Source organism: Silurus meridionalis, chromosome 7 (genome assembly GCF_014805685.1).
Source record: "Silurus meridionalis isolate SWU-2019-XX chromosome 7, ASM1480568v1, whole genome shotgun sequence".
Classification (NCBI taxonomy): domain Eukaryota; kingdom Metazoa; phylum Chordata; class Actinopteri; order Siluriformes; family Siluridae; genus Silurus; species Silurus meridionalis.
The window spans coordinates 20152867-20179469 of record NC_060890.1 but is presented as its reverse complement, the minus strand read 5'-3'; the positions used below and the strand labels follow the sequence as shown (position 1 = coordinate 20179469).

At 38.8% G+C, this 26603-nt stretch overlaps 2 protein-coding genes across 3 annotated transcripts in view; one reads left to right on the top strand and one right to left on the bottom strand.

Moving 5' to 3' along the window:
* dock1 (dedicator of cytokinesis 1) overlaps positions 1–26603 on the top strand; it is a 269769-nt gene that overhangs the window by 74890 nt on the left and 168276 nt on the right. For both annotated transcript variants that reach the window (XM_046852922.1, XM_046852921.1), the window contains exons 19-24: positions 5470–5567; positions 8211–8300; positions 10285–10385; positions 10524–10652; positions 13283–13391; positions 17191–17261. In XM_046852922.1, coding sequence (XP_046708878.1) covers positions 5470–5567; positions 8211–8300; positions 10285–10385; positions 10524–10652; positions 13283–13391; positions 17191–17261 — 598 coding nt within the window. The remainder of the gene's footprint in view (positions 1–5469; positions 5568–8210; positions 8301–10284; positions 10386–10523; positions 10653–13282; positions 13392–17190; positions 17262–26603) is intronic.
* LOC124388371 (inhibitory synaptic factor 2A) overlaps positions 14494–26603 on the bottom strand; it is a 72467-nt gene continuing 60357 nt past the window's right edge. The window contains exon 4 of the mRNA XM_046852924.1: positions 14494–14737. Coding sequence (XP_046708880.1) covers positions 14710–14737 — 28 coding nt within the window. The 3' untranslated portion in view covers positions 14494–14709. The remainder of the gene's footprint in view (positions 14738–26603) is intronic.

Here is a 26603-nt window from a genome sequence, read left to right as displayed (position 1 = left end):
GCAGTAAAAGTCGGTGCTGCTCTGCTGCAATCCTTTTCCTCCTGCTTTTTTTTCCTCTCTCACGTCTCTGTTGCTCTTTTCATTCTCACGCTTGGTTTTATTTTTTTTCCCCTTTGCTCTCTGATTGGCCGTCATATTGGTGCTGCTACGAGAAAAAAAAAATCCTTTTATTTATTTCACGTGTGCCCTGCCAGCAGATCGAAATTTGCCCAGTTACTCTCCTGCAGCGTCTTTCTTGTTTTACATCTGATGGCACTCTGGATTCCCCCATGTTCCCACGAGCAAGACGTCCAAATGCGATCCGCAGCACATTTTCCTACCTACGCTCTGATTAGCCCGGCACTGATGAGCTTCGGCTGCGGTGGCCTGCTGAGTTATACGAGCCCAGAGTCAGAGCCGTGGTCTACACGCCGTTTTAATGAAGAGCAGTGCCGTGCGCGCCACCCGCAGTAATGAGGTCATGGAGGACTTTGCTGATGACTTTTTGCCGTGGGTCGTCGTCAGCCGCGCGCGTAAACACGCAGGATTGCAGCAGTCCTCGACAGAGAGATTGTTTTGGCTCCTAAAGCTGCATTGATCATCGTTTCATCCGAAACAAAGGGTCATGCTGTGTCGTGGATGTGCTGAGCGTGTCAAGCAGAGCGCATCACTGAATATTACACACACACACATTTGCATATTGGGCTGGAGCACCCTGCTGCTTAAGCTGCTCTAGGCCTGGTGTTTTCTGTACCACTAGTGCAGGTGAAAATCGATGTGGCTTGCAGGAAAGCACGTGGTTTTATGTGTGCTAGTCTCTATGTATATGCAGAAGCCTGCTTGCTATGGTAATAACCATAAGTGCGTAATATCAGGAAGCCGGAAGGAAGGACGAGAGGCTTCATTTAGCTTTTATTAAAGAATCAGGTCACTTCTGTCACCCCTAATGCAGCTATGAAATGAAGACTGGCAGAAAGACAGCGCCCATCCGGTCTTTTCCCTGTGCGACAGCTTTCTCCTGACTGCTAATTTTCCTTCTAGCTTTCTCATCTATTTTTTTTTTTTTTTGGTTTATTTATTTATTTTTATTTTTTTTACCCCTTACGCAAATCTTCTACACATTTCTCCTTCTCTCTCTGTTTACACTTTTAACATTCTCTGACTTTTTTTTGCCGTAAATAAGCAGCTTTATATGTTTTATTTGGATGGCACTGAATATATTTGAGAAAAGAATATCTCAATTTACTGAATTACAGATGACGCATTTACAATTCATTCTGTTCAGAACCTTAAAATCAGGTAATGCAAGGTGACCTTTTTTTGTTGAGAAGTTTTTTAATTATAAGTGATTTTGGCTCATTATTCTTTGCAGATTTGTTCCCGGTTGTTCAGGTTGTTTTGGGGACTGAAGTTTTCTAATAGTGACAGTGATTCTCAATAGGATTGGAAAAAAAAACCCTGTAGGACTTTTTGTTTTTGAGCCACTCCAATGTTGCTTTGGCCTTGCACTTTGGATCATTATCCTTCCGAGAGGCGAATTATTTCACAAGCTTCAGTTTTTTTTTCTCCTCTTTCTCAGAAGACTGAAGCAGGTTCCCTGGTGATATTTCTGTATATTTTTCTCTAAATATTGTATCGCATGCGACAGTCGTGACAAACGTGTCTCATACAGCAATAATGCGACGTTCAGACAAACACGATAGACAACTAATTACACGCAAATATCCTAAACAATCATAACATTTGACGCAAGTTATATAATCGAGTTTGCCAAGAGAAATTATGAGATCAGAAAACACACGGCGATGGAGACTGTCTACTAATGATGCCATAATAATGAAATATGAAAACAATTGCGAGGTTGTGTTGGTTTTGGCAATAAAAACAGCAACAATTTCGAGTCCCCAGACTGCTGTCTGAAAGTCTAGCATATTTATTTAGTATATAATAGTTTTTTAATATTCCTGCTATTACATTCAAAGCTAAATATTTGAATATGACCTGAAAGGTTCATGATTCCAGTGTCTAAAACCTCCAACTTAAACTTATTTAGGTCAAATTCCAAATGTCTGTATATAGAATTTATATCATTTCGTATATAGGGCATTACCCAATGGTGTTTTGGAGACAGGCTTCTTCTTGGAGTGCTTTTTAGGGGGCGTCATTCAGCTTGTCCTCCACACTGACATTCTCAGTTTTCCACTTCCCGCAAAGGAAACGCATTCTTGCAATACGGTGCTGCCACGACGAAGCTTCACGGTACGGACGTTATTCTCAGAGTGTCGTGTTTTCTTGGGTTTCAACCAAATGTTTGTGTAATAACGAACTTGCGCAAAATCAGGTTGTGTACAAAGTCAGAAGACGACAACTTTCACACACATTATGGCACAGTGAAATTCTTTCCCTCGCATGTCTCTGGTAGTTTAGGATGCTGGAGTCCAAGCAGAGGGACAGCCATGATATGGCACCCCAGAGCAGGGAAGCTTAAGAGACTGGAACTTGGAACCTTTGCTCAAGGGACCAACATTGGTAGCTTGGCAGTGACATTCTGATCAGTAACCCAGTACCTGAAGTCAGATCCTGGTTTTATTTTATATATTAGTTACAGATAGTCTAAAAACATTTTGCCTGTACATTACTGGGCAGTGTACAGCACCAAAACAGAGCACAATTAGGTTTATTCGTTTTTATACCAAAATTTGATTGCATTTCTGCTCTTGAGAAATGTGGCTATGTGAAGAAAACATGTTTTTTTGAAGCCCTGAGCCTTAATTTGATTCAGCACCCCCATGCAGCAGACCTCCCTCTTGCCCTATACGTTTAAAAGTCTTCAAACCAAAGCATGCTGATGTACGCAGCTTCACCTCGCTTCTCGGCTTCTGTAGATTTATGCCTCTTTGGTCTCATGTTGGGGTGAGCATTAAATGTCAATCCCTCCTGCCATCAAGAGATGGCTACATGTCTCACGGTGGATGGTTATGAAGAAGAGAATAGATGAATTGAAGGTCCACATGGGAACTATGAAATCTATTAAAATGTCCTAAACTGCACAGACCGTGTCACTTTTTTTTTATCGTTCACAGCACACATACGTTTTAACTTACATGCCAGCTTGAAGCGAAGAGTGTTTCTCGGAAAGATTACACAACTGTAAAGCCTTTTTCCCCAGAGCTGTTATGGGCAGTATTAGTCTTGGAAGATGGTGTACTCTACCAGGTTATATACAGGCTTACAGAATTGATCAAATCCGTTTAGTGAGTGAACAAAAATACACACTTTACTCATTCTGTAGCCACCAATATAAGAAATTGTAGTGAAGCGTTTTTTTTTTTTTTTTCCTCTATTTGTTTTTTTTTTATTATTTACTTAAGGCCTCAATCCTGTACAATCGTGAGGAGAATAGAAATGTACAAAAAAACACCCAAAACAAGATGGATGTGTTTGCTGTGTGAAGGAGGAAAGTTGCATGCTTCACAGAGTTTGTGGGGATTGAAACCTTGGTAAAGATGTATAACTGTAAGTTCAATAGGAGACGGATGTTTTTTTAACATGTCAGAAATGCTTTACAGTATCTTTGTGCATTTTTAGGGAGCTTGCATGCCATCGCTAAAAAAGGAAGGCAGCATGTCGATCTCTTGCCCTTCCTTCCTTCGTTCCTTCCCTTCTCCCTTCCTTCCTTTCTTCCCTTTTTCCCTTCCTTCCTTCCTTCCTTCCTTCCTTCCTTCCTTCCCATCTACCCTTCCCTTCCATCCTATAAACGGTCTTAATTTAAAGCATTGGACCGTGACTTTTTTTTAATTTTACTGTTACTGCAATAGTTGGTGATAAATTCAATTTAAAACACACATTTAAATCTGATTAAATGTGGTACATAATTTCAAGTCATCACATTTCTCTGCAAATTCGTTCTTGCTGCCTCATATAGATTGTTTCTGTGGTTGTCTATAGTAGAAGGTATCTGCTTTTACCAACGTTGTTGTGCTTTAAACGGTTAATTAAATCTCCACAAATGATCTTGGGGACGCTCTCTAAACCTGGCTCTGTCATTTGATAAATCGGCCACTGTACTGTCAGGCACACCTGAAAAGCTGGCTGGAAGTGTAGAGCAATTACACCAACAATAAAACAATGTCCTCGAGCAATAGTGTATACAGCTATAGAGCTATATGGCTCTCAATAGATACTACATATTGCTATCAGTTCAATAATGAGGTGAAGGAGAGTTACTGGGAGTTGCCCTATTTCTAAATCCTCACCCCACATAGTGCACTATTATGTATTTTGTGGACACATTGAAGATGAATCAGTGCACAGTACACTGCAGCAGGATAGTGGTAAATAGATGTGTTTGGTGGCAAGAATGTGCTTCGCTGTTGCTCGTGAAAATGTTACGCAGAGCTCTTGTGAATTGGCAAACCTTGTCGCATTACATGGTCTAATGCTTAACATCCTAGTTAGTTGTAAGCTACATGTAACGAATCTTAATTAACCAGCTTCGTTTGTGCCTGATAATAGAGGAGGCACGAGAGCATGTTAAATGTCACGCTTCATGTGTTTTCCTGCTAGTGTTCTACTACAAATGGTGTGAAAGTATTCTGGAAACTAGCAATTACACATTCAGAAACTGTGATACCAAATTTCTCCCTGTTGCTGGGGGTAGTGCCATCAAGCAAACTTCAATTCTGCCTTTTATTTGTGATCGCTTTTGCGTACACAAATCCCGCTTTCAGTTAGGTGGTCCTTAAGGACCAATTACGTACCTTCTTTTTAAAGCTGTTTCCAGGTGTCCAGCGAATATTAAAGCTCCAAAAGATTGATGGTACCCTCGACAATACCTTCGGCGCGACGAGAAAAAGTCACCTTTGTTTCCAGGAGAGTAGCAATATCGGCTCATTTATTTTCCCCATGTCAAGCCAAGAAGCTTTTATTGTCATTTCTACCATATATACAGTAGCTGACTCGGTACACCGTGAAATTAGACAACGTTTCTCCAGAACCCTAGTGTGCTACATTAAACAACGTAGAGCTCTATCACACAACATAGAGCTACAACAACAAATTCACACACTTCTGTGCATACCATGTGTGGGTGTATTTGCATTCATGAGAAATCACAAGTGCTTTGAAAACGTCCTCGTGTCCTCGCATAGCATCAGCAGTGTAAAAGAATGAATTCCTAATGAAGATCTCGTCTTGAACGAAGGCTTACATTTAATCACATCACTGGTCCAAACTTCTCAAGGCAGTTGAAGAAAAGGGTGATTGTATTGTTATACCATTTATATGTGAGTAATTGGGAGGGGTCCGAAACATTTAGCACGATGACAAATCACCACATCGTTGTTGAACCTCATTAGGGCGGCTTTTACTTCGAAAATGTTTCCAACTAACTTTGTCTCCGCCGTTCTCTGTCTCGAAATCGGCTCGTACGATTATTCACCCCACCGCATGTCGACGATTTATTTATGTTTTTTTTTTTTTTTTTTGTAGTGGATCTGCTTGGCTTGCTGAAATGGCGCTCGAACACCAGCCTGCTCCAGCAGAACCTGTGTCACCTAATGAAGGTTGACGGAGGAGAAGTGGTCAAGGTGTGTATGCTTTTATCTATATCTTATCACTAAAGATTTATGATCAGGTTTACTGGTAACGTATTGGCCAAGGTTCTAATATAACGTGGGGGTTTTATTTAGCCTTGTAACAACAATATATTAAATATGCCCATAAAACATTTCCATTTCACTGATGGCATTAGGAATATTAATACTGTCCTGCTGAGAAGCCCTTTATCATGTGCTATCGATTAGCAGTAGAGTCCAGCAGCCATTTCTAATAGAAGTACCACAGCTGAAAGTATATCCCTAGATTAGAGAGACAGAACCTTGGACATACATAGCACCATGAAAGATGCATCACAAGGTTACGGGTTCATAACGTACGTGTGCAATATCGAATCCATACATTATTCTTCAGAACATCTTCGAGCTAAAGCGATTTAGCTGCTAAGCACGTTATGTAGCGACTCTCATGCATCCGTCTCATCCCACCGGGGCGTCTGGAGAATTGTTTGAACCTCTAGTAGTACAGGAGCAAAGATGCCGAAATGTGCTCTCTCTCTCTCTCTTGTTCTTTTAGCGACTTTGGATGTTTTCAACGATGTTTGTTTCAACAGTGATCTAATGCAAGTCTAGACTGGTTTGGCTCGTTTTAGTGAAAAGAAAAAAAAAACAACATTGTGTTGAATATGATTTTTTTTATTAGGACTTTTAGAAGTATAATTCGATATTGGTTTGAACGGGAACAATCAAAATCTAAAAGTAGGGTTCATGGCACTGTTTTTCAGTGGCCTGCCACTCTTCTCGCATGATGTGTAGGAGCTCTGCAATTTCACATCAGCATCCACAGTTATGAGTAACCTCTCAAAATATACGATATAGCAGTTAAATTTTTGCCTCAAGAGGGGAAAAAATGACTAATGAAACAGTTATTATATAAATCTGAAATGGTCGGCAGTGCGTTGTGTTTTGACCTCACAGGTACTCGCACCTGACTCCTCCTACCCCCATTTCACCGTTTCTCCGTAGTCGTGCTTTTTCTGTCTTAATGTGACCTTAGATCATTTTTTCTGAAGTAAAAACTTGAATACACAAAATCTTTTACTTACAAACGCTACAGCTGGAGTAATTGTTACAAAAACAAACAATTGTTCCTTTTTATCTAAAGCAACATCTTATGTGTAGACAAATATACACCAGTATTCCATGCACTGCTTAACAGTATGTGGTGGACTTAACACTGATTTTCAAGATGGTGAGAAATCAACTAGAATTCTTTCCCGGGGTTTTTAAGGTTTCACCAGTTTTCACTCTACCCCTCTGCACTGAGATCAGATTTTTTTTTCATCCGAAACATTCCAAAGCACGGGTTCTCCTCTGAGGGTTCAGATAACACGGCTGTGTTCTCTTTGTATCCAAGCAGCACTGTATCTCTGTGTGGTTCTAGCAGGCTGGTTTAGCTCGCAGCTTGAGGACGAAAAATAATCAATGGGAGATGGACGGTTAAGAGAAAAATCCTGCTGGAATAGAAAAATGTATTTTCTCTCCCCCGCTGTGACCTCCATTGTGAGCGCTCTAATCCTGAGTCAAGGCGGCGCGCGTCAGACTGATTTACCGTGTGTACGAGAGGAAGACGCGGAGACGCGCACATAAAACATGAGCCTCATTTCTCCAAAGGTTTATCTCAAAGTGAATTTGTGATTCAGGTTTTCGTGAGCCAGACCAGACAACATCCTACATATCAGATTCTAGCACTGGTGCTTAGCATAAATGTATATAGGAAGTTCTCTTTAAAAATCTCAGTAGAGATAGCATATTTGCTACCCGTTCTCCCTCAGAGTGTATTGTTGGGGTTTTTTTTTTATGCAGGTTGTACCTGTTTGAACTTGTACACTGTGTAAACACCAGTGCTAAAATAACTGCTGGATTAGGATCACGTGTCGGTGCGCGTGCCTAAGCAATCTGGCGGAAATACTAGCCTACGGGAACAAATAGTTGTGAAATCTGTGTATGTCTAGAAGCAATGTACCAGTACTTTATATGAGGTGAACTATTACTTGAACCTTCAAGATGGTTCATTTTGGACAGTGAGTGCTCTTGAGCAATTTTAAAGATTTGATACATTTTTCATTTATTTATTTATGTTTGAAAACCCTTTCCAAACTCATATAAAGCTTTTTCTAACAATGAGTATTAGTTTACAGGTTGAAAATGTTTTCTCCATAAAGTAGTGCTTAGTGTTGGCAGAGTAAAACTTTAAGAGCAGGATAATTGGGGTGCCAGTTGTTATTCATGCCATTGCCTGTCGTCCTCGTTGGCCATTGTGGTTCCTTTGAACTTGTACTCTGATGTGTTTTTTCTCGTTTTTTTAAACAGACTTTCCTGGAATTTAGAAATATATTTTTTCTTCCCTGTGTCTAATTGGCAGCTTCACATTTCCAGTCACTGCTGCCTAACGATTCTGCAGCTCCACAGCATTTTGCGCAAGCCTTAATGCCTCAGTCACACTATGCAGCATGTGGCAATGTATTATGGATATTTTAGAACCATAAGACATGGATTCTTTGATTTTATTCATCTATTAATCTATTTATTTGCTTTCAGCGAGCAGCTCAGATCCTGCATATGATAAAATACAGCGCACAATAATGACTTTAAACGCTGTTTGTATGTTTCCAGTTCTTGCAGGACACCCTGGATGCGTTATTCAACATAATGATGGAAAACTCTGACAGTGACACGTTTGACACACTGGTGTTCGATGCCTTGGTAAGACCTGTGTACAATACACACATTAAAACCATTTAATGATGATCATTTATAGAAACTGTAAAAAGCATGTTGCATGTTGAAAGCATGTTGATGAAGCAGACACATTGTTCCAAAGATAAGTGGGACTTTGTAGCCATTTACATTTTCTGGCCCTGAAATAAATTCAGCCACCAGCCTTTAAAAAACAATCCATACAGACATGCACAGTTTGAAAAAATTGAATAAGACTGGATAAGCAGAAGCTGGTTGGTGTTTTCCTGTCAGGCCCCAGACGACGCAAATAAAGACGGTCCCAAACTGATGAAACAGTTTGATACGTTAAAAGAATACAATTCTTTAATTTGAAACTCATGATGCTTCTAGTTATTTTTTTAAGATAGTGGTTTGTGTTTTTTTTTCTTTCTTTCTTCTTTTCACTTTTCTTTTCACTCGCACCATGTTTTTGTCTTTACTGAAGACACTTTGCCAGAGTGCTATTGGAACATGTAATTAAACGCTTGTTATGCATTGTGAAATATGCTTTAGGCTTGTTTTTCATAACCATAACGCTTCCACACTGAAAAAGTTTAATGGAATGCTGGCAATCTAATTGGACGAGTTGTTTCTTGCTTCTCGCCTTTTAGCAAAGCGCTATGCTTTTGTATTGCGTATCCGAGCTTAGAAACAGTCCGTGCTACACTTTTGCATCATTTACTGTATATATTTTGAAGGTATTATTAAGTTTGTTACTGTATCAGTTGAGTTTACATTATTAGGAGATGCACTTCATATAAATTAGTGTGGTAGTATTCTTATATCAAAGAAATGTCTAAGCATCAACATATTTTATAAAATGAATGAACAATGCCACATTATACTGTTCTGTTTTTTCCCCCGAACAAGTTGTGAATGTAAATGTTTAAAAGTCTTAGAAACCTATACATTTATTAAAACATTTTTTCTTTTTTTTTTTTACACCAGCTTTCTTTCTTTCTACTTTTTTTTTAATTTATAAATTTTTTTTTATCTCGAGGTTCTAACAAAAATGTACTCTTTGTCATGTAACTGACAAAAAACATCTGTCACAGAAGTAACCGCATAAACTGCTTCTGTAGAATTCATGGTATTCATGGTAGTTCTCACTCTCCAGTGTTTTGTATTGATTTTCAGATTTATAATCACCCTCTTGATGTCACCCAAATGACGAAGGGTTTCCCTTTTGAGTCTGGTTCCTCTCAAGGTTTCTTCCTCATTCATCTAAGGGAGTGTTTCCTTGCCACAGTCGCCCCCAGGCTTTATTATCAGGGATAAATACACATCATTCTCTTTAATTCTTAAGTTCTGTAAAGCTGCTTTGAGACAATGTTCATTGTGAAAAGTGCTATAGAAATAAAAGCCAGGGGCTCGGTGGTGGTGAAAAGGTGCTGGCAACTACTGCTGAAGTGATAAGGGAGACAGCTTGGAAGGTACTTGGTGTGATTTCTGAAAATAGAAAGGAAGACAAAGAGACATGGTGGTGGAATGAGGAAGTGCAGGACAGCATAAGGAGAAGAGGTTGGCAAAACAGAATTGGGATCGACAGAGTGATGAGCAAACGAGGCAGGAGTACGAGGAGATGCGGGAGGAGGTTTATGGATGTGGTGAAGGAAGACATGCAGGTAGTTGGTGTGACCGAGGCAGATGTAGAGGACAGGGGGGTGTGAAGACGGATCCGCTGTGGCAACCCCTAATATGAGCAGCCGAAAGAAGAAGCAGCAGCAGCTATAGAAATAAAAACTTGTTAGCCAGACTTCTTCAGACTAAATAGGGTATAAAATGTTTCTTGTTGGTTTTGATGCTTGTTGGTCAGTAGAAAGTCTTTAAATCACTCTAAAGACTCTGATTTTTGTCTTGAGTCGTATTTTTTGATTGCTTTACTCTTTAAGGGTGATCAAAATATTAATAATAAAAATTTGCTGTTTGCCAGATTGCATTTTCTGACACATGATTTTGTCTTGACTAGGTGTTTATCATTGGATTGATAGCAGACAGAAAGTTCCAGCACTTCAACCCTGTTTTGGAGACGTACATCCGGAAACACTTCAGTGCCACCCTGGCTTACACGTGAGTGAAATTCATCATTATGAGCAGCTAAATTATTAAAGTAAAAAACAGCAACTGGTACAATTGGTAAGGATGTAAGGCTCGGGCATTACATGTGACACGTGTACGTTTATTGTGTGGGGTGTATGATTTTTAAAGGAAACTGACAAAGGTTTTGAAGAACTACGTGGACCATGCGGAGAAGTTGACAGACCAACTGTTGAAGGCCATGAAGGCTCTGGAGTACATCTTCAAGTTCATTGTGCGATCTCGAGTCCTCTTCAACCAGTATGTTTCCTTTTTTTTTTTTTTTTTTTTTAATCTGTATGTCTCTGAGGTTTTTGTAAAATCTCTGTTATATGCACACAGTAACTGAACGCATTTCAATAACTTCATTTTGGTTTCAAGCAAAACAGTCAAACAACAAAAAGGTACACTTAAACCATTGTTCTGTCCATATAATACCCTAATCATTGACCCTCATGTTACCTAGCAACAAAGACTTAACAGGCTAAATTCCATGTTGAAAGAATATTTAGTTGAATCAAAATTATGTATTTATCGATCTGCATGTGAAAAGTCAGTGTACTTCCTAGGAATCAACTCTTAATGAAAATCTTGCATCATGCCAGAACAATGAGTAGCGTAACTTATTGCAAATATTCGTAATAGTTCACTAAACTGCACAATGGATCTTTTATCATATTGCTTTCATTTCTCATGATAATTATAATTCTACTTGTGCGCCTTTTGGAAAGAGTGTTCCTTTTAAAAAGAAAATAATTTTAACTGCCTAGAACTGTTTTTTAATCACGAATTACAATGTACTATATTTTTTTTATCGCCTTTATGAACACTTGCTTAGCATCATCTTTAATTTCCCACATTACACCTGTAGACAGCTGTCTGGGAATCACATTCTGATGTCTGGTCTCTGCAAGGCTGCTGTCTGGCAGGTCTAATTAAATTATTCTAGAGACTATCTCTAATCTGGCATCTAAATTAGGGTTAAAAAAAAAAAAAAATATATATATATATATATATATATATATATATATATATATATATATATATATATATATATATATATTCATCATACACCACACATACATACATACATATATATATATATATATATATATATATATATATATATATATATATATATATATATATATATATATATAATGTGTGTATATATATATGTGTATGTATGTATGTATGTGTGGTGTATGATGAACACTCCAATAATGACTTGAGTATTGGAGCACTGGTGACTTGGATGTAGATATGGGTACATTACATATAGTGCCCAGGTTATAATGATAAAATCAATGTTTTTTTTTTTTTTTTTTTTATCATAAGATAACTTTGGTGATACGACAAAATTCTACGCATATTATAAGTTTTGCATAGGAGGCAAAAATAGCAGCGTATGCTCCGCCCCCTTCTTTATACAGTGCGGTACTATAAACTTCTCTGTTTTGCTAATTTATGTACTGTAATTTTCCTTTATTAAAAAATGGCCAATTACTTCCCCCCCTAATGATCAGGATTCCTGTGTAGACCTGAGACATGAGTGTTTCAAGGCACAGACCTGGGGAAGGATACAGGAAGATTTCAGTCCCATAAAGTCCCAATGTCTCAATCATATGTAAATAGAAGAAGTTTGGAACCACCAGAACTAAAGAGTAGGCCATATTGAGGAGAAAGGCCTTACTTGTGTGTGTTTGTGTATAATAAATATATAATATATTACATATTCTTGTTGTTAGACCAAATCCTGCATTGATATTTTTCAGTGCTCAGAGAAGCAACCATCTAATTTATAACTTAAAAAGGAATTCACTCACCTGTTTTATGTTGGATCCTGGGCTGGAATGGAGCTTTTGTCATATCTATCTCATCTCTTGTCCAATCTAACAGCCTGGCAGGTAACGAAGGAGGCTGCGGGTTGGTTTTGGGTCGTTGCTGTGCAGCGTAATGACCCCTCGATAAATTGAGTTCACAGGAAGTGATGAGCTCCAGACCCACGGGGAAAGAACGCACTGTCCTTTATGCGGGAGAGCTTATTCATTAAAAGCCTTCAGCAGAGTGGTTAGGGTGTACCTGTTCCTACGCTGCTGTGCGAGTCTTTCATATGATGATTATTTATAGCATTTGGGAATTGGGTTTATTTTCTTTTATATTCTTTTTTTTGCTTTGGATCTGACTTTTTTTTTTTTTTCTTTAATCAATTTACATATGCAATTTCAGTTTTAAAAGACACAGATATCTTGATATTTATAAACTTATTCGATTAATTAATTTATTTAATAGATTTGTCATTACCAATTTAATCGATGCTATTTTCTCCAGGAAAATTCAACAAGAAATGAGAATTTATAAATTCATAAAAAAAAAAAATTCAAGGTTGTAAAATATAGCCAGGCAATCCAAAACTATATAGTTTAGAAAAGCGTTTTGATTTCATAATCTGGTTTTTGTCTTCGAACGCAGACATCACAGTCCTGTCTGAAATCAGCGCACACACATCCTGAAAGAAATTATTTATCTTCAGCATTTTAATAAAGACCTGAAGAGGAATAGACTGTGTTTCAGATCCTACTCATATTTTAATAAATATACATGTGTTTCTGTTCTGGGGCATTGTTTTGGATGCAACTCTGGTGGTCAGGTTCTATTAATATGCAGCATTAGCATACTACACACACACACACACACACACACACACACACACACACACACACACAGGCTAGACTATCATCGGAGGACAGGGATGCACCAGCTGGTATTTATCTCAAAGGTTTTGTTTATCATGCAGCTTAAACAAGGTGTGTTTGTGTGTGTGTGTGTGTGTGTGTGTGTGTGTGTGTGTGTGTGTGTGTGTGTGTGTGTGTGTGTGTTTCGGTCCACAGACTGTATGAGAATAAAGGAGAATCAGACTTTATGGAGTCAGTAAGGGAGCTCTTCTCCTCGTTCGGGGAAATGATGAACAGCGAAGCTGAGAGCACCAGCATGGTCAAGGTACATGAGCACACAGTCGCCTTCCGATGAGGTGCATCACACAAATGGCTAATTAATGTAAAGCTCATTTATTAGGGGAACTTCCTTCAGGAATTTCTTCAGTTTGAACACTTTCTGATTCGGATGGTTTTTAAGCCAATTCATGAACCCCCTTGCCTGCCCATCGTCCAGAAGCCTCTGTGTGTATCTAGTCTGGAGGGTGTGACTGTGTTATATGTGACACATTGAGTATAATAAAAAATCAGTGGTGTTATAGTTTTAATGACTATACAAAAAGTGTGTTTCTTTTTAAATCCCCACCCACCTTCCAACCAAACTAAGTGGATATAAAGACGTCTTTAGGTATCAGAATTTTATATTTTTGCCATATTGGAAAAAAGAAATGTGTATTTACCCCAACAAATCCAAGGTTGCATCCCGTTTTGTAATACCAGTTTCCATCTATAAAACTCTAGACCCAAAGCCGAGTAAAGGTTTGGCAGAAAATCAAATCGACAGTCGATTAGACACGGCCGGTGTTTGAAATACAAGGCGAATATGCTGAACCAGTAATGGACTTTTTCTTTTTTTAATGATAATCAATCCTAGATACATCCCCAGATCTTTATACACAAGCCTAAAACAACCTATCAACAATCTACCAAACCTCTGGTTTATCCGGAGAACGAAAAGGTATAATTCTGTTGGTTCAGGACGTCCAATACCATATCAAGTCCATTTTTTTATGTCGAGATGAAGTTTAATGTAACTGATAGATTTCCATTTCGATATAAAAGCTAGATATTTGTCATGTTAATACTTTCTCGAGTGTGAGCTGATCAACTGGTTCTTTTCACCAAACTCCTCTTTTTGGAGTCATAGTAATGCTGGAACAGATTTTAATATAAATGTAAGATATATGAATAGAAATGTGAAAAAAAATCTATAAAGTTGAATGCATCTCCATTCATACCTTTAGTCATGGGATTATGTTGTTTATGGTCTGAAGTTATATGTTCTGTCCTCTGTGTGTGTGTGTGTGTGTGTGTGTGTGTGTGTGTGTGTGTGTGCGTGCGCATGTGCTGCTTTGAATATTTCGTTAGTGCTTTGTGTTCTTCATCGTTCATGCTGTAGAGGGATGCATGCCAGCTGTGTTTAGGATTCTGTTGTTTTCTTTCTGATCTGTATGTTTGTCCCCTGTTTTTCTCTTTGATCTGTTTTCTTCTCGTCACTCTTGGACCCCGTCCTCTTTAGCTGCTCCTCAAGGTATTCCGCCATTGCTTTTCCTCGTTCTTTTCCTCTTTCTGTCACTTTTTGTTCTGATTTATGGCCTTGAATCCTAACACAAGCGTCGTCTCCTTCGCACTCTGCGTGTGTAACACAAACAGACAGCAGTAAGAAGAGAAGCATGAAAAGGATTCCTGTAGCAGGACGTGCAATTAATTTTCATTGTAAGCTCTTTATTCAGTGCGGCTCTGACTGGAGGAGCGGTGAAACAATTCACCTGCCATCCTGGTGGCTGTGTGTGTGTGTGTGTGTGTGTGTGTGTGTGTGTGTGTGTGTGTGTGTGTGTGTGTGTGTGTGTGTGTGTGTGTGTGTGTGTGTGTGTGTGTGTGTGTGTGTGTGTGTGTGTGTGTGTTTTGATAGAAGAAAAAATAACAGATTCTTTCTTTCAGACTCATTCCTCCAAGATTTCCTTCCTTCCTCCCTCCCATCCTTCTCTTCCTTCCTTCCTCCCTCCCTCCCTCCCTCCCATCCTTCTTCCTTCCTTCTGTCCCATCCTTCTTTTCCTTCCTTCCCTCCCTTCCTCCCTCCCTCCCTCCCATCCTTCTCTTCCTTCCTTCCTCCCTCCCATCCTTCCTTCCTTCCTTCCTTCCCATCCTTCCTTCCTTCCTTCCTTCCTTCCTTCCTTCCTTCCTCCCTCCCTCCCTCCCTCCCATCCTTCCTTCCTTCCTCCCTCCCTCCCTCTCTCCCATCCTTCCTTCCTTCCTTCCGTCCCTTCCCATTCCATGTTTTCCTTCTTTATTCTTTTTTTTCATACAGATTTTCTTTTTTGCCCCCCATTTTGCTCCTGTTTCTTTTTTTCCTTTTTTGTTGTTTTTGTTTTGCTCCAATTTTTCTGCCAGCAGCCTTTACTCCTCCTGTGGGATTTCCTTTAACTGCTTCTGCAAGTTTTTAACAAGACAGACTTCACTCCACAGCACTGCAGTATATACACGGTGGCAGCAAACAAGGCACACAACTCTTGATTACAAAGCTCTAAAAACCGAGTGGCACCTTTTTGTTCTTAGAGCAAAACCTGGCCACAGTGGGTTCTGCACTCTGTCATTTTGGTTCTTTAGTTTTCAAAGGTAAACAATCGAGCTGCCCTCGTTTCAAAGCTGACTCTTCAGTCAAATCTAATCTGTATCAGAAGGAGGGAAAAAAATAGAGAGAGGCGAGAGAGCGAGTGCGAGCGAGAGACCCCATCAAAGGAGAAGCTTCACAAGCCTCTTATGCCGTTTCTGCCCCTTTGTAGATTCCCACTCAAAGCTCCCGTGTTAACGATCGCTAAACCCGACCCCGGGCTAGAAGACGAGCATCTCAGCAGCAATTTATTCTCACCTGTTCACCAGAGGCCACAAATTCATTTTTTTCTGAAGATGCAGGGAGAGAAAATAAAAATGCTGCCTTCTTCCTGAAACCTAGCAGCTATGTTCTTTTCATGACTGCCATTAATCAGAAACCCACACATGTATGATATTGTATTTCGAATACTTATTCCCCGTTATGAATTTCCCTGCCTTCAGTATTCCTGTGGTGTTGAAACTGTCTAAATGATTTCCTCATCGCATTCGTGCTGTTTAATTGGCTTGATAAAATATAACTCATTTTTGAAACAAGCGCCAGCACCCCTTACACCATCTCTAACACTACTGACTTATTATATTATAGAAATCATCAGAAAGCAGTATAGAATACAGGAAACTCTAGAAGAGCTAATAGAAGTGCAGATTAAAGGAAATCCAGTGGCTCTGGCAACAATTTTATTTTGGCATTTATTCTGTTTTTCCGATCCAAATTTGATCTTCTGACTGGTCACTTCTATTCTCTGATAAAGCAGTTCTGTCAAATGCAGACAGTTCCTTAAACTGGCAAGGTGCACTTAAACTGGAAAAAATTTAAATCATTTTAGTGCACATTTATCACAAAACTGTAGTTAATATCATTTGCACATGCCTCAATAGATTTGAACTCTTATAGGAATGTGTCTGAAAGCTCTGTCTCATAAAACTGGCTTAAGAAATAGAAAAAAATATTACGTGGTCTCATGAAAACGGACTCGGCGCAGCAGCAGGGAGAGAGGTAAAAATACTGCCCCCTTCATCAGCTGCTCCTGTGCTATTGATTGTCAGTGTGTGAAGGCTTATTTACAGCTTGTGAATCTATGTGCTCAGCATGGGGACTCGCAGAGTTATTGACCGACTCGTTTGGGCAACAAAACATCGAGGAAGATTCTGGTTAGGGAGCCTCTTCTGCGTGGGGTTTAGGAGAACACAGATGGATTTGTGGAAATAATATTCACAGTCGCTGTCAGTTTGTAAACAGTAAAAATGTTCTGTTGATTTGTTTACTGTACACTATGCAAATCCTCACCCCACACGTTCTTCTGCATTGTTTTCTCATCTCACTCTGAATATTAACCAATTTTTATCAGTGAATTTCATCTGAAGCTAACAGTGCATCATTCATACATTTCATTATATAATCATGCTTACTCTGATTTTTTCTTACATTTATATATATATATTTATTTTTTTACATCTTTTCTCATCTCCAGGGCGCAGCCTTGAAATATGTTCCTACGATCGTCAATGACGTCAAAATGGTCTTTGACCCCAAAGAGCTCAGGTGGGTTAAGTTTCATTATATGCACATATATGACTGTATAAGACTGTAGAAAGAACATTACTCATCACACACACTCTGGTACTCAGGGTAGATCTCACTCAGTGTTTTGTATTGATTTTAAGATTTATAATCACACCCTTGATATCACACAAATTAGGAGGGGTTTCCCACTTTTGAGTTTAGTTCCTCTCAAGATTTCTTTCATTCTTAAGTTCTGTAAAGCTGCTTCGAGACAAACATCAAGTTTCAAGTTTATTTTTATAGCACTTTTTTGACAATGGACTGAAACTTGACGATGTTTCCTGGTGCACAAACACAATGCTTATGGGTTTTTCAAATATTTTCAATAACACAGCTGATTCCCTGGTGACCTTTTCTCCATTGCATAATGGTACTATAAAAATATTAAATATTAAAACTAAAAAATACCCCTAATAAAAAGTACGATTATGATGTGAGATGGTCACAGCATTTCCCTTTGCCAACATAAAACTTTAAGAAGGTGCTTTAGGATATCATCTAACCCAGAACTTTTTGTTTTTTCTTTTGTGCTCTATTGGATTCTAATGAGATGCTATACAATTTTGCATTGCCTTTAAAAAGTGATCCCACTGTTCTGACTGTTCCATTTTGAGGGGTTTTTAAAGTATTTTTGTAACCATCAACCTGCTGAATTGTAAAACACATTTCATGGACCACCCTCTAAACAGATAGCTCTTTCCTGAACTTTCCATCATCTTTGTTGACATTAATTTAATGGCCTACATGTTTTTAAGTTTGCCTAAAACCAATTCATATAGATGAATAAATGTAATAATAATGGTGATGGTGGTTTGTGATTTTCACTGTTAAAAAGAATCCCTGGTCTCCCTGGATCCCACTTTAAGAGCCAGGGTTGTAGGTATCACACGAAAAGCATGCTTAGCGGGAAGCTGATGGTATTTAAAAGTAGCTGGGAAGCTCATTTGGCCATGAAAATAGAGACGACATGTGACCATTAGCACTGTTTTGGTTACTTCTTGTCCTATTAAGATTTTGACTGAGCATATCTAGTGGAAAAATGACATTGAATTGACAGTACAGTTTAAAACAACGAAACTGTGGGGTGCTTACTGGTTAATACCCAAGCATAGCCAAAGTCCTGTTTCTGGGCCCTTGAGCAAGGCCTCCTTTGTATAAATGAGATCATTATAATTCACTCTGTATAAGGTGTCTACCAAACGCTGTGAATAGGATCATGTAGAGAAGTTGATAATAAGTTGTATGTAAAAGGAACATCTTTTTCTGATCACTGCATTTTCTTTCAGAGAGACATAATAATGTGCTGCTGGTTCACTGATTGTAAAGAGCGATGTAGCGAAGAGATGTAATGCACGCTCCTCTACAGCTCGCCTGTCCCCGAGCCCTCAGCATCCTGCCACACAGGCCGTAAATCAAATCAAGGCTGTAGATAGGATTTACATTCTGCAAATTTGACAAATTAGCCGCTCGTCTTTCTTCTAATTTTATTTGGGGGTGGGGAGGATCATTTAGTGTGGGCTCTTAAATGGCCCTTTGAAAGGAAATCTGCTGTCATAGCTGTTTTTCCATATTTATGGAAATATCTTTAGCCCTTGGCTGGTCTAAGTGGCTGATTTCATATCGTTCTAGCACTCACACACACACTCACATGGACACACACACCTAAACAAGTCTCCTTTTTTCTGTTTGAATTTATTCTCGGGTTAATCAGTCACGTTGCCATGGAGAAGCAGAGGAGTGGTTGCACAAGTTAATGTTTTCTGTTGTCATCGTATGATTATTATTGGTACTTAGAAACCGTGTGATGATCCTAGTGTTAAGGTACAGTATCTCACAAAGGTGAGTACACCCCTCGCATTTCAGCAACCATTGTAGTACATCGTCTCAAGGGACAATTCTATAGAAATGAAACTTTGGTATACTTTAGAGTAGTCGAAAGTAAGTACACCCTTAGTGAACATGGCAAAACTGTGTCCAAAGTGTCAGTAATTTGTGTGTGAACATCATTGTTATCCAGCACTGCCTTAATTCTCCTGCGCATGGAATTCACCAGAGCTGCACAGGTTGTTGCTGGGATCCCTTTTCCACTTCTCTATAATGACCTCAAGAAGCTGCTGGATGTTACATATGCCGCTTCTCGACCTTCCACTTGAGGGCGCTCCACAGGTGCTCAATAGGGTTCAGGTCTGGAGACATACTTGGCCACTTCATCACCATCACTATCATTATTATGCTGTGAAACTGCCATTTGGCCCAGTTTCTAATGTGAGGGCATCATGTTCTACTTTAGAATGTCACCGTACATGTTGGAATCTATGTTTCCCAGTACCAGCAGCAGTCATGCAGCCCCAGATCATTATGCTACCACCACCATGCTTGACTGTAGGCAAGCCAAAGAGACAATTTTCTTGGTTCTCCTCACCAGGGTGTCGCCACACATGCTGGACATTATCTGATCCAAAAAAGTTTATCTTGGTCTCATTGGACCACAAGGTATGGTTCCTGTAATTCATGCTCTTGGACAGGTTGTCTTCAGCAGACCGTTTACGGACTTTCTTGTAAGCCAGCTTCAGAAGAGTCTTCCTTTTGGGACGATGTCCAGACTTGTTGCAGCGTGCGGTGTATGGTCTGAGCACTGACAAGCAGACCTTTCACTTCTGCAACCCCTTAAGCAATGCTGCAGCACTCATGCATCTGTAGCTTCTGCACCTGATGCACAGCACCAGGACTTAACTTTTTCGATGGACCTTTGCTAGGTCTGTTCCAAGTGGAACCCATCTTGGAAAACCTCTGTTTGACCCTGGCCACTGTACTGTAACTTAGTTTCAGGGTGTTACCAATCTTCTTATAGCCTCAGCATATTTGTTGAGAGCAACAATTCTAATTCTCAAATCCTCAGAGAATCTTTTCCATGAGGGTCCATGTTGAACATCCAGTGGTCAGTATGAGAGAATTGTACTCAAAGCACTGAACTGCTCTAATACAAGATGCACAAATTTGTATTGTCCTGTTAAGCAGACAAAAAAGCTTGAACAAAAAAACATGAATATGATGAATAGGACGTGTCTTTGCACAGTTACACGACATATAGCTGTTATCACTTAGGGTGTACTCACTTGTGTTGCCAGCTGTTTTGACAATGATGGCTGTGTTTTGCGTTATTATCAGGGGACAGTAAATTCGTATTGTTATACAATCTGCACATTGACTACTCTAAAATGTATCCAAGTTTCATTTCTATAGTATTGTCCCTTAAGAAGATATACTAAAATGGTTGCTGAAATGTGAGGGGTGCACTCACTTATTCACTTACTATGAAATACTGTAAACCCCGGTCATGTGTTAGAGGGCTGTGCAAATTTTGACATTAACGTGTTTGAGTTTCTTTTATTAGTTCACTGTTAATAAGCCTTATTTCAAGCAAAGTGCTTGGCTTAGCTTTCTTTAACAGAAATGTCATAAGAGCTGTGCTTTTGACCAGTTTTATGCAACAAATAAGCAGATTTCTCACTTGGACAATACTCAGAACACAACACTTCTGAGACACTTGTTGTCTACAGTTGGTCTAAATATCACATTCGGGTATGTTTCTGTACTGACACAAGCGAAGTTGAAAAGTTTTTGACCAAGTTTTGGATTAATTGCCATTTTGGTGAATACATCTTTCACCTTAAGACAGGTGGTAGAGCAGGTCGGGGTTTAAGCATCGATAGCGCCAAGCTGCCACTATTGGGGCCTTTGATCAAGGCTCTTACCCACTATGCCACCCGGCGCTGTATCAGTGCTGACCCCAGGTTCCCAAAATTGATGGCATATGTAAAGAAAGAATTTCACTGTGCTATAAAGTATGTGTGACAAGCATAAAGTGTCTCTTTCATTATATATTTACAGTGCAACTTTGATACTCGTGGGGGTTACGTTCCATGACCCCTCGCGAGTAGCAAGAAATCATGAGGTTTTGACTCCCCTCTTTTGATGCTTCCTTTTTCAAGGGGAATTGTACATGCACTGTACTGTAAACTCAACACAAATTGTGAATTATTTGTCATAAATGTTTTATTTACTACTTTAAATAAATAATACAATAATATACTTTTTAGAATACTTTTATGTAATTTATTAGTACAAGCTCTGTTTTAAAATATTACTCCAAACTTTCGAGCCACTTGCGGCTTCTTGGTTGAAAAATGAAAAGTCACAAACTATCGAGGTCGCGAATATCGAGGTTTCCCCATATTTGTATTTGTTATTTTTGTTGTTTGTTGCTATTTTTTAATCTCAAACTTTAGCACACGCAGTTTTTAAATGCTGTTGGTTAAAACAGAATTCGGCACACGTTTGTCTTTAAACGACGGTAATGTGGCTTTAAGAGAAGAGTTATTTATTTGTTCATATGGTTTACAGCACAGTGAAATTCATTTCTTCACATATCTCAAGATTGTTCGGATGCTGTGGTCAGAGTGCAAACAATGTCTACAAAGGCCTTCCCCGAGGACCCCACGAGGCAGCGGGATTCATAAACGTAAAAAATTGTAAGCTTTAGGTCTGGAGGGCTTCTGAGTGGCACAACAGAAAAACATTCTCCCTGTCATTCAGAAGATCTACTGGTTAGAGTTTAGTGATTCTGCAGCTGATTCTACAAGCTAGGGGTCAAAGAGAGCACTCGTGCTCTGAGGATAGGGGGCATCGCTTTACACTGTTAATTGCCAATCACAATGACAATATACCAGCAAGTCAAACATGTCTGCAAGGTCATGGAAGACAGAGGAGTATGCATTCTTTTGGGTTTGCATTAGTAATATTGATAGTTCCCTGTGGTAGGATCAGAGATTGCAAATGTACCCATTCTTCACTTAAGTAGAAGTACAGATAATCATGTTTTAAAATACTCTGATCAAAAATAAAGTACTGATTATACATTTTTTTTTCTCAAGTTAAAGTAAAGAAGTTTGTGCTCTGACATGTATTTAAGACAAAAGTAGCTATTAATACTACCTGTTTTAGTGTCATGATTTTGGCTGGAGAATCAATAAAAATTGACAAATTATTAAATTTAATCGCGATTAATCACAACTTAATCACTCATTTTTATCTGTTCTAAATGTACCTTCAGTTTTTAATACTCTAATCAACACGGTCATAGACAAATGTGGTAGCTTTCATAGAATATTTGTTTTCAATGTGAATTGGTTTAGATTGGTTAACATTTCAAACTTCATATATTATGTCTGTGAGGCAAGTATTCACTGAGATTCAGGCTGTTTTATTTGTGTGTCTGTGAAGAGAGATGACTGAGATGGCAGAGACGGAGAGCGCCCCATGTCTGTGTTCTTTATTTTATAAAAGCACAGCCTTTTGTTTTAAATGTAAATAAAAGTAGACCCTTTACATATTCGAATGATCAATTGCTCTTCTCTGTATGATCAAATTAGTCAAAGTAATTTAAGTTCGTTGCGGCGTTATAAGAAAAAAAAATGCCACAAAAACGCGCCAACGCGTTTGTCGGCCCCCAGAGGGTTCATTGCCCGATGTGCGCATCATGGCGGATTTTGGTGCTGATTTGAGACTTGGCGCATCAGTATAACATGCTTAAGGGTAAAAAAAAAATGTTTTGGATAAGAATTTATTTTTTTTTTTTTTGAGTAAAGAAAGGACTTTTTGATTAAATGCATTGAAGGTTCAAATTTTTCCTCTTTTTTTTTTATTAATTATGTATTTATTTATATTTTTCATCAAATATGCTCAAACAGAAATGCACACTGCATTAATCGTGCCTTAAGATAGATAGATATGTGTATATGTGTATATATATATATATATATATGTGTGTGTGTGTGTGTGTGTGTGTGTGTGTGTGTGTGTGTGTGTGTGTGTGTGTGTGTGTGTGTGTGTGTGTATATAATGAAATGATACACTAGTGGTAGATGGAAAAAGCAGTGCAATGACAGGACATTGGTCGATGGGCTGAATATGGTGCGCATTGGGAAGAAAAAAATTAATCTCTTAGATTAAAACTACAGTAACGAGTCTGTTTCGAAAATGTAAGAAGTAGAAAGAACAGATATTTGTGTAAAAATGTAATGAGTGAAATTAAAAAGCTGTTTGAAAAATAAATAGTATCGTAAAATACTGATACCAGAAAATATTGGTTTTACGTTTATTCTGGGTGGCGCTGGGAAACTGGAAATTGTGGAACTAAAAGCTGACGACCCTGGGGGCATCGGCATTTGATTGGTACCAGTGCAATCTCGTTTAGAACCACTCGCCATTATTTATAATTGGCTGTAAAACCTTTTAAAATATGCTGATGGTGTGAGTTCTGCTCAAAGGGAATTTCAGCGTCGTTACCAGCTCAACACAGCGATTATGCATTTTGCCAAAGGGAGCGGTGAGGGATCCGCACAGTGGCAGCTCGAATATCCTTAATATTTTCTTGTGTGCGGGCCATTCGAACACCACCAATGGACCTCTTGCTTATTTTTTTTACGACTGAACCCGTTTCTTCAAAATAAACAGACGGGACACGATTATGACGTCTGTTAATGATGCAGAAATTTGTTCAGCTTTATCACCTTTCTCAAAATAGGTTTTACAGTAAACTCTCATTGCGCACTTGTCGCGCCATTGTAACTAAAGGCAAGGGCTTCTAAACGAGCTCGCACTGATTCCAAACAACTGCCGAATTCTCAGGGTCACTTCTAATTTCTACATTTCCTTTGCTCCTCAGTATTTACAGCATTTGGCAGATGCCTTTTTTAGAAAGACTGGTGGGATTTGAACTCTTGGTCTTCTGATAAGAAGTTCAACATTTTAGGCACTGAGCTACGCCTTCCTCATTGGATTATTTTCCAATAACTAATCTCAGCATTTGTTACTGATTAAATTTTTTTTCTTTAGATTAGACTTCTAGATAAACCAGATCTCTTACTTTGGGTCTGTGTTGCTTGAGAAAATATTCACTAGAGTACAGCGAATTTCTGTCGGAGAACTGAGATGAAAATAAAGCAGAGAATCTGTATCTAATTAGCTAGGCCTCTTTTGATAGTCATTGTAAAGGAAAAATCCACAGCCTTCCCCCATCCAGCTCATTGTTTCATGGCCAAGAGCTTGAAACAGATTTTCTGTTTCTCAAACATCTGACTGAGAGTCACTCCGGTTCTGACTGGGGCTTTAACCTAAATACATTAAACATTAAGTTGAATTCATAATTAGACTTTTTCTTACAATCACTCCCAAACTTTTACACACTTCCCTTGTGGCATGGCCTCTAAAGACGTGTGTGTGCGTGCATGTGTACAGGTGCATGTGTATATGCCTCAGGCCTCTGTTGCTGTTACAGCATCCAGGGTGTTTAAAAGGCCGCATACCAGATTGCGCCAGTTTACACTTGGGTATTTTCTCTCCACCGTGAATTAAAAAAGCAGTTGCTGAGGGAAGCTTGATACACAGAGACACACAACTACAACCTATTAGATTTGGTCTTATTTTTTTTATTTTTTTTTTTTACAGAGTGCATGAATGATTCCGTAATGGCAAGTTTGTTCTGCTGTAAACATTATTACAGCAGTTGAGAACCTCTCCAACATTTTTCATCCTTTTTTAACCCCCCCCATACTGCCAACACCTGCTGTTGGGGAAGAGGGTCTACACTGTGCACTGTGTTGTGCTGAAAGCGCAGTCTAGCTGCCAGATCAGCGCTGAAACTGTGCCATGCCCAACACTGCTCAATGTGGAGCCGTCAGTGTTTGTTTGAGTGTACAAACAGTCCCAACAGGGCCATCTTAGACACACACACACACACACACACACACACACACACACACACACATAGCCGGCTTTACTTCAGGGCTGTGTGTGTGTTTGAGAGCGAGAAGGAGGAAGTTTAATGGTTTAATCCATTGTGTAATCCATCTGCTAACACAATGCTCTGTGTTACACATTACGACCCACATTTACAGAAATTCCTAAAGCTCAAGGTGTTCGATTTAATAACTGCCTAAATCAGCTCCTGCAACAAATTACAACTTTTTTTGTGGAATAAATCACTTCAGGACATGCTGTTCTAGGAAAATAATTTATGACAGTGTCGTGTGATGCAGCCAGTTATTTTATTGCTTATATGAATGATGAACTTGATAATGGTTATCAATTTTATGTTCCTTATAATTTGGAAAATATACACTATACACAATATTGGGATACATATACAACCCTGATTTTCCCTACCATACGTGGTTCTACCTTAAACTGATATGACACAATTTCATAGGATGTTTATACTATGACATGAGTGAGCTCCATGAACATATGGCTTACATGGGTTGGCTTGAAAGATCTTGATTGGCCTCCTTTATTGGAGCTCTGAATTTAACCCTATTGAACACCTTTGGGTTGAATTGTCTTTACTAACTCTCTTGTGGCTGTTTGAGCATAAATCTCCACAAGCACACCAAAATATTGAATGGGATGTTCAAAAAGCACATATGAATCTTAGTCAGAATTGTGTTTGCGAGATGCGGTTATGTACTGTAAATCTAATGACCAATCAGATTTGAGAATGCCCCAACAGTAGGTAAGCATTTTTTTTTTCTAGAAAGAAACTATTGAAAAAACTTGTAGGTGAAATGAAGCTGTATTCTGGCTTTTGTTTAACACCACAGTAGTGATTTCTGATCACCTACAACACTTTAATACCTTTGGTACATTTGAGAACATTGTCATTTCAGTGTTAGTAGCACATGCTAAACAGGGAATGTATTTTCCCTCTGTTTTTGCTTATGTAATGTAAACACTGCATCCCTGTGTGTAATACTGACTTTTTCTCACTGCTGTGAGAGTGACCTCAGTATGTTCAGTGCTTTCATGTGGATGTGTTGGAAATATACAGGAAGTCCCAAATATTTTAATATATTAAAGTGTAATTTTATGATGTTATTGCTATTTCTTTGTAAACACGCATCAAATTTTGGCTTATGAAAAAGTTTAATATCCTTGCAACAGCTTTTTGATTTTGCTACAATGTGTTCCTTTTTTTAAATTTTTTTTATTTTAAGTCTTAAAGGATATCTGGAGGGGGAGGAAAAATGTTTTAAGACACTCAAGGGACACCCTGCATTTGCGGTGTTTATTATAAAACATTTTTACTTTCTTTATTTTATAAATTTAACAGTGATTGTGATGTTAGTCTCCTCAGAGAGGCAACTCTCAGAGAGCAACACAATGCCAAAGGAGATAAAGACTTTTATAGGTCTTTTATATTTAGAAACACACACATATTCAGTGGCAGGAATAAGTCGGGTTTTATATCAAACTTGTAAATAC